Source organism: Leptodactylus fuscus, chromosome 1, assembly GCF_031893055.1.
Source record: "Leptodactylus fuscus isolate aLepFus1 chromosome 1, aLepFus1.hap2, whole genome shotgun sequence".
Lineage (NCBI taxonomy): Eukaryota > Metazoa > Chordata > Amphibia > Anura > Leptodactylidae > Leptodactylus > Leptodactylus fuscus.
The window spans coordinates 276292251-276302693 of NC_134265.1; the positions used below are offsets into that span (position 1 = coordinate 276292251).

General features: G+C 41.4%; 1 protein-coding gene across 1 annotated transcript; it reads left to right on the plus strand.

Annotated features, from left to right (window-relative positions):
• The first annotated feature begins 295 nt into the window (after positions 1 to 295).
• RAB33B (RAB33B, member RAS oncogene family) lies at positions 296 to 9900 on the plus strand. The gene is made up of 3 exons (XM_075257793.1): positions 296 to 535; positions 2857 to 3125; positions 5680 to 9900. Exons 2-3 carry the CDS (start codon positions 2880 to 2882, stop codon positions 6112 to 6114), a joined length of 681 nt encoding a protein of 226 aa, XP_075113894.1. The 5' UTR covers positions 296 to 535; positions 2857 to 2879; the 3' UTR covers positions 6115 to 9900.
• Positions 9901 to 10443: the final 543 nt, after the last annotated feature.

The following is a 10443-nucleotide window of genomic DNA, read 5'->3' on the forward strand; positions in this document are numbered from 1 at the left end:
ATGTTGCAGGGGCACGTACAAAAGATGACCCCTGTGACATGAAATACAGGTAGAAAACCTCCACATATAGCCCATAGTAACTTCCATGCCTAGAGCACTGCTGGCTAATGCCACATAGCACATTGACTCCCAGCCCATGTTTGCGCTCCATAGAACTCACTGCACCGCTCGGCGGGAGCCGGTTGATGACGTAATAGTCACAACAGCCATTTCTATTGCGGGCAGAGAGGAGCTCTATCACCTTAGAACCGCCCACTTCAAATATGGCGAATTTGTTTATCCTCTATCAGCTGGGCGGAGGAAGGAGTGGGGGAGAAACGGTGACGAAGGCTTGGCAGGAGGAGCGAGTGTATAGCAAAGCAGCCGGCCACTCAGCACTAGCGGCAGTAACGGCAGCTGTGGGCCGATAGCGGAGACCAACGCTGGATACCTGTTCCTTGCACCCTCCGCCATTCCCCCGTATCCTGCAGTGAGCTCGTCTTTGGAGGTCTGGGCTACGCGGCCATCTGTAGGGGATCCATACAGTCCCCGCTAGGTGAGTAACTGTGGGCGCGTCCCCGGCTTGTACTAGTGGACGCGCTCAGTCTCTCCAGCTGTGCACCGGGATCCGGCAGCCTCCGGTCAGCACTGGCCATCGGTACCTGCTCTCAGTCAGATCGGCAGCTGTTGCCTCAGTCCCCGCATCCCGTGTGCTGCTGATCATAGTAACATATGTGTTCCTAGCACATAGGATGGATGGCGGCGCCCTGTTATCAACTGGTGGCATGATCTCACACCTGGCATCAATATTCATAACCATAGATGGGCCCAGCTGGGTGGCATATAACAGTTGTGTATTGCTGGATGACCTATACTATAAGGCTGGCCAAATTGCCATCTGCAATGACCCAGAGCTCTCTTGGTTTTCAGGGGATTGACCCTGGTCTTGATGGCCATCTAGGCGTATGAGGCCCTATTGGCATTGACCATTTTGCAGATCTATCAAGGTACCAGTAGTCTTGAGAGCAGTCTGAAGCACTAAAATCCTTGAATTCTGGTGTACCCTAGAATTAGTCAGTGACGTATCTGTATGTGTTAGCAAAGGAAAAATAATATAATATCAGAATGGAAGCCGTGATCCGAGTGTGAACAGGGATTTACGTGCATTGTTTATGTTGTGCAGTGACATAAACCTAATCCTCAAGTCTTTCAGTCTGTGCTATAGGGATATATCTGTGTATGGCAATAAGAAATGGCATCATTGCTGCTGGATTGGTTGTAATCTGGTGGTTGTAGCCTCTGGGACCCCACTGAGGCTGAGAATTCCTCTTTATCTCTGCACAGTGCCTCTCCTGGCCACCAGCTGTGCAGGGTGCTGTAGCCAGTGTCATTCATTTGAATGGAGCCATGCTGCCTTTCCTTGCACAATAGGTGGCTGTGAAGAGCCCAAAGCATTGAATCAGAAATATGGCTCCTATATTGGTCGGGGTCTAGGAAGTCAACACCCCCTGCTGATCGTATAATGATTGCATTTCCTTTGAGATGGTAATGCCAATTAACCTACCTCCATAAACTCCACATACATACATACATTATTTCCCCTGGACCACTGATAGCATTATTATACATTTGTCATTATTGTGCAGTAAAAGATCAACAGATATAGCAGGGAGAAAGTTTTAATTTTTCTATGGCTGTAGATATGGACAAAGTACACAATATATTGAGATAGTAAATTTTTCATTTCTTGGTTGTTTGCATGAATAACATAGCCAACGATGGGGGGAATGCTTGAAATAGTTTGGGCCTGTATTTATGTAAACCCAAGCAGGGCATAACTACTTTGCCCCACATTTCCTAGTCATCCAACACAGTTACACAGGCAACTTTGGCACAAGTTTCGTGAAATTTAGTTGCATATATTTATTTATTTTTTAATAACTAAGTATTAATAAGTCACACATTTTCCCACTGAAACGAATACCTTGTGACTGTATGTTTGGTGTTTTCAGAAATTGCAGAAGCTTGACTTGCACAAATAGCACAGTTTTTTTCTTTGTTTTTTTTTTTTTTTTTATAGAAGTGGATTTGTCACCAGAGTATGTTCTATATAAGAACAACATAGTATGTGGACATGTCTGCTTTCCTGTTTCAGAAATTTATTGTGGTTTTGGGAAATTGGAGCAACCAAAGAATACACTGGCCACGTGATCATGAGTCCAGTGTATTGCTGAGGATAGTCCTTTCTATCGGTCTATCTCTCTCATCATTGATCGATAGCTGGCTGTAGTGTGTCAGCTTAGACAGTGGCCCATCAAACATCTTGTGGTATAGTGCTGCTATCGTGAATACACTGGACTCTTCACTACTGTATATATCCAGTGTTTTCTTTGATTTCTCCTATTCGCCAGATCTCATGCTATTTTCGGGTTGTTTTGGCAAATGTGCAAGCAAATCTATTCCTGTACTATACAGTTCTTACAAGAGCAGAATGATCTGACACAACCATATTAAAGGGGTTTTCTAGGATCACGATACTGAGGGCAGTGCAAGATATAGTAGGTTTGTCCCATTCATTTCCAATGCTCACTTGAGCTCCGCTGTCCTTTCAGACAGCAGATTGCAAGGGTTGCTGAGAGTCAGATCCCTACCTACCGTATGTCATATAGATGGGCTGTTCTATAAATAACCCATCAATGTCTTGATCCTGTAAAACCCCTTTAAGAGGTACAATTATACTTTTGAACAATCAAAGTTGCTATGTACCCTTAGCGTCTGTTGTACAGCCATGGTGTCTGAGATATCCAAGACCATAGCTGTTCTCTAGTGTTGCTGTTCTGATTCACATGACTAATATTATTCTAATTAATTTTACAGCATTTGCTTGTGGGTACATAAATATGTCTTCAGCCACTGGTGGAGACAGAGGACTGGAGTCATCCTTGGAAGCCAGTATCAGCAGCACATGCTCTTATGGATCCACACGTGCCAGGATTTTCAAGATCATTGTAATTGGTGATTCCAACGTGGGGAAAACCTGCCTGACGTACCGCTTCTGCACTAGTTATTTCCCTGAACGGACAGAGGCCACCATTGGTGTAGACTTCAGGGAGAGATGTGTAGAAATAGATGGAGAAAGAATTAAGGTAATGATGAGAATGAATGAATGGTAAAAGAGATCTGACCATTTTAAATCTGAATGGACCTCTCCTAAAGCTGCGCTATCCACCAACTTTTCAGATCTCAGCGTAGTGGGCAAGAAAATACAGAACTGAAATATTCAGATGGCAGTGCACCTATTGTTTTGTCATCATTATGACAATTAAAAAAAAAATTCTATGACTGGTTTCATTCCATGAAATCAGCGTTTCCTTCTAATGTCTCTCAGTAACCTTCTTGGGAACAAGATGAAGTTAAATGAGTTGTAGATGTTTTAAGGAAGAACCGCTGAATTCTTCCAGAAATATTGCCACCCTTGTCCATGGGCCTGGTCTGGTGTTATAGAATTCACCTAAGGGCCCCTTCACACAGAGTAAACGCGCGTGTATTTTGGCAAAATACACGTGTAAAAATCAGACTCCCATTGACTTCAATGGCATTTTTGTTTACACGTGTAAAAATACACGTCAAAATACACGTGTAAAATGTCATTGAAGTCAATGGGAGTCTTATTTTTACACGTGTATTTTGCCAAAATACACGCGCATTTACTCCGTGTGAAGGGGCCCTAAATGGTGCTGCAATACCAACCTATGAACAAGAGTGGTGCTAGAAGTAATCAGCCATGTTTATTGAATCTTCTGCAACTCCTTTAACCCTTTTCTACTGGTGGCATTTTTCAATTTTCATTTTTGACTCTCTGCCTTCCAAGCCTTCCCCTTCCTTTTTTTTTCTTTTTTTTTTTTCTTTTTCTGTCCACAGAGATATATAATGGCTTAATGTTTGCGGGACAAATTGTCCTTCATAATGGTATGATTTATTAGTCTGTACAATGTACTGGGAAGCTGGAAAAAAAAATTCAGAATGGGGTGGAATTTGAGGAAAAAGTGCATTTGTGTGACTTTCTTATGGGCTTCACTGTGCAGCCAAAATGACATGTACCGTAATCTGTACTCTGTTTTGGTACTATTCTGGGGATACCAAATTTATATAGTTTTATTTACATTTTAACTATATAAATCTAAAACTTTGCAAAAACAATTTTTTTTTTCTTAAAGTTGCCATATTCTGACACTGTAACTTATTTTTATATTTCTGTGTATGGAGATGCATAGGGTGTCTTTTTATATTTTTTTGTGGGGTTAGATGTACTTTTTATTAATACCACTTTGGGGAAAGTCTATTGCTTTGATCTTACAGTAGGAGCTGGCCTGCAAAGTTAAAGGTACCACCCAGGGTCCATGTTTTAACTTTGGGGGTCCTGGTCCTGGCTTGCAATGCTCACGATCAGGCATTGCAGCAGAGACCCAGGGCGGCTGCCATCTTTAAAAATCCAGTATCCACCCTACTGTTCTGGGGATGTCAGGAAGGGGTTAAGGAAAATAATAGCTGCCGATTTCTGAAATTACTGTATTAAGGAGGACTTTCACCAATTCCACTATATCCAACTCTTTGCATCCTTCAATAAGTGCTGCTCCACGAATTCCGGCGTAGTTGAAATTTTTTAGGCTCTTTACTGTTAAGTAAGCGGTCTTAGACTGTGGCAGACAGAGACTGCCCACTTTGACAGTAGGGAGTCTGAATAGCATATTGGGTGCTGAAGCTGACAGAAATAATTGCACGGAAACAGTAGGAGGTAGAGATAAAAATTCCAACAGCTTTGGAGTAGAGCTTAATGAAGGATGCAAAGAGTTGGAGTTTGCGGAGGTGGTGAACGGTCCTTTTTAATGGTGTTGCCCCAGACCCTATGGCTGAGTTCACACAGGGATCCATGTCAAAATCCTGACTAAAAAAAAAAACGCCTTCCATTGAAATCAATGGGAGCCGGTCATTTCCTTGTTCCCACAAGCGGGAAAAAAAGAATCAACATGCCCTTTCTTCAGGCGGATTTGCTGTGGACATCCGCCTCAGGACACCTCCCCCCCCCCCCCCCTCTCCCGACTAGGCCATTCATTTGGGCCTAATCCGGAGTGGAATGCTGCGACTGGATGCCAGTGCACTTCATCAGCATTCAGGTGCGGCTACCCGTTCTTTTGGTCCGGAATCTGAGGAGGCCTACGCGTCAAATTCCAGACCAGAGAACCCAGTGTAAACTCAGCCTAAGTGTTTTGCATTCCGATAACCTGTCCTCCGTTAGCTGGATAAGATGATTGATGCAGGGTCTCGGGTGTCAGATCTTTAGATCAGTTGATCTGACTGCTGGAAGCAGCTCTGTTCCTGATCAAGTGAATGGATCGAGAGCTGCAGTTTATTGGCGCCATAGATAAAGTGTACAACTCTATAGCAGTGGCACCAGAGAACTGCTGCTCTGCTCTCATTTACTTGAATAGGAACAGGGCTGCTTCTAGCTGTATACATTGTATACAGCAGCTGGATTAGCTATTCTGTGCGGGGTACAGATGTTGGACCCACGACCAAATACTTATCCACAGGATATTCAATATACTCGATGTCTCGGACATCCCCTTTAATTCTAAGTTTTTCAGTTCATACTGCAAAGTTTATTTATTGCAAGATATTTAATTTTCCCTTATTTTGCAGATTCAGTTATGGGACACGGCTGGACAAGAACGCTTCCGCAAAAGCATGGTACAGCATTACTACAGGAATGTACATGCTGTGGTTTTTGTGTATGACATCACCAACATGGCAAGTTTCCAGAGCTTACCAACCTGGATAGAAGAGTGCAAGCGGCATTTACTTACAAATGATGTGCCTCGAATTCTGGTCGGCAATAAATGTGACTTGAAGGACTCCATTCAAGTACCTACAGACTTGGCTCAAAAGTTTGCCGATTTACATAGCATGCCAATGTTTGAAACCTCTGCCAAGAATACCAATGATCATGTTGAAGCTATATTCATGACACTGGCACACAAGCTCAAGAGTCACAAGCCATTAGTTTTAAGTCAGCCTCCAGAAAATACGGTAGAGCTAAATTCCGGAGCCAAGACCTCCTTTCCATGTGGTTGCTAGAGTTCCATTTTATCAGACTGTGGAAAGCATTTTACAAGTCTCATTAAGTAAAAGTCTGCTTGGTTACATGGCCACCAGGAAGATGCATGGTTTTATGGAGGTCAGCCTAAGGCATGTGCTATTCGGGGGTCTTGCATTAAGCCTCGTCGTAACCATTATTGTAGCGTGGACTGTTCGAAAACCCAGTCATTGGAGTTGTGCGTTTTTGTTCCTCCATTCCGCAAACAACATAACCTATTTGGGAAGTGCGATTTTAATTCTGAGAAGTGTCCATTATCAATGTTCTTGACTGTTCTGCTTCATCGGAGCTGCATTGCTTTAACACACACTTTTATTCTTTCCATCCCATTTTTGTTGTGTTTTTTTTTTTTGTTTTAAACAGCTCTTGTTCTCCATATTGTTGTTGGACAGAAGCTGAGTGCACAGTAAGCTGGTAGTGCCTTGCAGGATTCAGACCTGGCACATAGCAGGTTATCCATGTGACTGTGCCCATATTGCTGTGGCCATGGCAGATCTAGAATTGCAGACGGTTATATATTTGAAGTAACGCTCTAGGAAGTTGCTGTGAGTAATGTTGAGGAATTGAAGTCAAACAAGGTCATTTCCTTCCTCTTATGTATCCAGACAAGCTGAACTGATTCTTGCGACAAGACTGAGAGATTTTCTGCGGACTGAGATTGTCAAGGCCCAAGAATTCAAGCGTTTCTAAGACTAGCACAAGCTTTTTGTTTTATGGTTTACCTGGTTACTTGTGTCTTTATATTCATGATAGTTTACTCCTTAATCTGAAGAGCTGCTTTAATTTTCCATCTTAAAGGGACTAAACAGTACAGTATATAGATAATCTCTTAGCACAACGATTTTAAAGGTCATTTTAACTGTTTAAAAGCACTACCTTCATGTTTACCATTCATGTCAAGTATTTTGCTGTGTACTTGTGATAGGAAATGCACTAAATATTTTACAAGTATTGTCAACAGGGATTACTGGGTTAAACCAGCCATGTTTTATAGTTTAGAATATATGTATATACTATATGCTTACTTGTCAAGTTGAGAATAGAAGCAAAGAACTTTCTATTAACACAATGATTTTTTTTTTTTTTGCAGATTTTGCTGTTTTTTTTTTTTTTTAGCCAAACCCAGTAGTGGTTACAAAAGGAATGGAAGTATGAAGAAAGCGCTTGTACTTGTGCTCAAAAAAAAAAGTAGAAGCAAAATCTGCATCAAAAAAGCAGCTTTTCCTTAACGTGGAGCCTTAGCCTTAAGAGGTTTTTTTCAGGAAATATTGATGATCTATCCTTCTGATAGGTCATCGATATCAGATCAGTGGGGGTCCAACACACAGGGCCGCCCTGAAGAGTTGTTTGAATAGGCCATAGCTTTCAGGAGAGCGCTGCAGCCTCTTCATCGTCTACCAAGAACTGCACTGTTCATTGTATTCTGCCCTAGCTTGGTATTATAGCTCAGTCCCAATGAATGGGGCATGAGCTGTAAACAGGCCATGCAATGTTTCATGACCTGTGAAGCAGGGCTGCTGGTGCTTTGAAAGGCTAATTGATGGAGATGCTAGGTGTCTGACCTCTACCGATCTGATATCCTTGATCAATATTATATTAGAAAAAACCCTTTTAATGTCAAAATTCATAATATATTCCCAGCCTTAAGCAAAATTTAGACAGTCTTGTTAAGGCAGCCCTGCTTAAAAGCAGCTTTTTTGCAACTTTGCGCCCTAGCCTGCAAATATTGTGCATCCAGTCACATGTAATGATAGAAAATCCAGCAGCATCGGATGTCTCCCGACTGTACGGGCCCAATGGCTTGCCTATTGAACCCATTCACTATTGCTAGCTGTAGTGTAGTAGCACAATATTGCAGTCTTATTTCACCATGTAGCTCTGTAGCTGGGGGTCTTCCTATGTTCATCTGATGGCTCCTGGTCTCCATCTCATACAGCTGGGTGAATGAAGCCTTATTATTCTCTTCTTTTTTTTACTACATTCTGTCGTACCCATTTTCTTAACTAGTTGTGGAAACTGATTCCAGAACGGATATAAGCATTCCAACTTTCCATTGTCTTTATTGGGCTGTGTGTCTGTGGTGTAAAGATTAAAAACTGAGAAGATAGTAGGCACCTCTGAAGCTGGAGAGGGCAGAGCTCGGTCTGTATAAAATAGCTGAAATACCGAAGTAGATTTATATTCAATTTAGAGAATTACCTGCATGTGCTAAAAGCTCCCTGGCCATAGTCCTTCCAGAGACATCCCCGGCACTGAATTACTCTTTTATTGATCAGCCTTTCTCTTCCATGTTTGTGTACCTTCTGGCACAATCTCAAGTTGTACAGTATATAAGGCCAGTTTAGTGCACAGTTTGCCTTTACTGCCTAAAAAATTTAGGAATAACATTGAGTATATCATACAGAACTAGTCTGCTAAATTATTAAAATCCATGGATATTATTACAAATTACATCTCTACCTATATAACTGTGAAAACGGATATCATGTATGTTTTTGTGTATAACCTATGACAGAAAAGAATCCTATGCACAGAAAAGAAATGTAGTCATTTTGGTTGTAGAAAGTCAAACTTTTATTTTTTTTTTGTCCCTAAAGGTTTTACACCCCCATATTTTGGTAATACATACTAGTGCACCTAATGTGAGTTGGGTTTGTATTTCCAGTACATTTGATATGACATATTATGTATGACTGTCATCTGCATAGTTTCACCTTTGTCGTCCTTTTGCCCAATAGAGTCTGGTTCTAGGCTTTCTTTTAAAATTCTATATTTACTTGGGTTTTACAGGATTTTAAAGCGATGGCCTTTACAGGTGTTCCAGGCCTTCACATCATGCCCATAACTTTAGCACGGGCTGTCAGTGTGTAATAGGCGAGGCTACAGGACCCCTACTGAACAGCAGAACAATTAGCCTGTGTCTAGTATTGAAGTGAACAGTCTGGGCTTTAGTATCAAATGTACACGTTGACCCTTTTTTTTTTTTTTTGTTGACCAACAGGGGTCTGAGGGTGGGATACACTGAATTGCTTAACCAAACACTAAATAATCCCGGAAAGCACCTGTATGTTTGATATTGTACTCTCTGCAGTAAAAACTAGGAAACTGAGGAAGGAAGTCATGTGGCGCTTCATGTAGCTATTGAAAGGGAACCATGAAATAAGGGAATTCTACATAGTAGAAAAGAGGGACTAGACTTCATTCAATGCATGCTCAAATACTTGAAATATTCATTTTCTGCATTCTCTTTGTACCAGACTGAGGTGCCGTTCACTGACATGACTTTCTAGTTTCCAGGTATTGAAATGTCATATTTAGTTATATCTTAAGGGTTATCATGTATACTAAAAGAGGAATATGTGCCATTATATAAGGCAAATAATTCTAATTCTGTGCATTGTCCTACATTCTACGGTACATCAATGTTAATGACCGTTATAATAGTCCCAAAGTATATATAATAAAGTCATTTGTTGAAAAGGGAATTCCGGGTTATCATTTTTATGTATTTGCCAACAGTTCATAAACTATGCAATGTCTCTATAGTATGTGTGTCTGCTATCTTGTTCTAGTATTCATTTTCGCGTGTGCGTGCGGTCGCTGGTTTCATTGGCTCCTTAAAGAAGCTTACCTATTGAACCATGAAAATGCTGCTTTGGAAATTAACATTATTCTAACTCTGTGATTTCTTATGCCTCCCATTCTTTTTATCTGTCAGTATGACTTTACCCTGAATCTAAAAATTCCAATAAAAAATTGCTAATAAATGGTACAAAATGGTGTTTGCTTTTGTCTTAGGTTTCACATAAAATGTATTTCAGTAGAGCTCTACAAATTGTTCCCCTGTGTAGACAAATAGACAGTTCTTAGTCAGCACAGAAAATGGGAAGAGTCCTATCTGATTTGTAGACAGCCCTCTGCTGCTGTTCATGGATTCTAGACTTTGGGAAACTTTGCAGTTTTTTTGTATGCTACCTGGAAAGTTTATGCCAGAAGGCATAACTGAGCATTAATGAAGTCAGCGCACCTCCAATACAGCAGGTCTTGTGGAGTCTGGTGTGCAGTAGTTTAGCACCAAAACGGGCACACAATCCTTATAGATATATACGGGGGAGTGACTACCAAGCACTTCTAGTCTTGTCCAACAGAGGGCTACTACTGGCTATGATAAAAAGATGTCAGAACACAGTGCACTGCAGTGTGCACCAACGTGGCTGCAGAGCATTCACAGCACCCATGCTACCCCCTGCTGCATGCACCTACATAGGGAAAGTAAGCATTAGAACTGGACCAAGAAGCGAAGCATAAAA

Excerpts from the sequence above, each read along its gene's own strand:
- RAB33B (XM_075257793.1), top strand. The coding sequence starts at position 2,880 with ATGTCTTCAGCCACTGGTGGAGACAGAGGACTGGAGTCATCCTTGGAA. Across the intron at positions 3,126-5,679 it reads TAGATGGAGAAAGAATTAAG|ATTCAGTTATGGGACACGGC; the intron begins GTAATGATGAGA and ends CTTATTTTGCAG.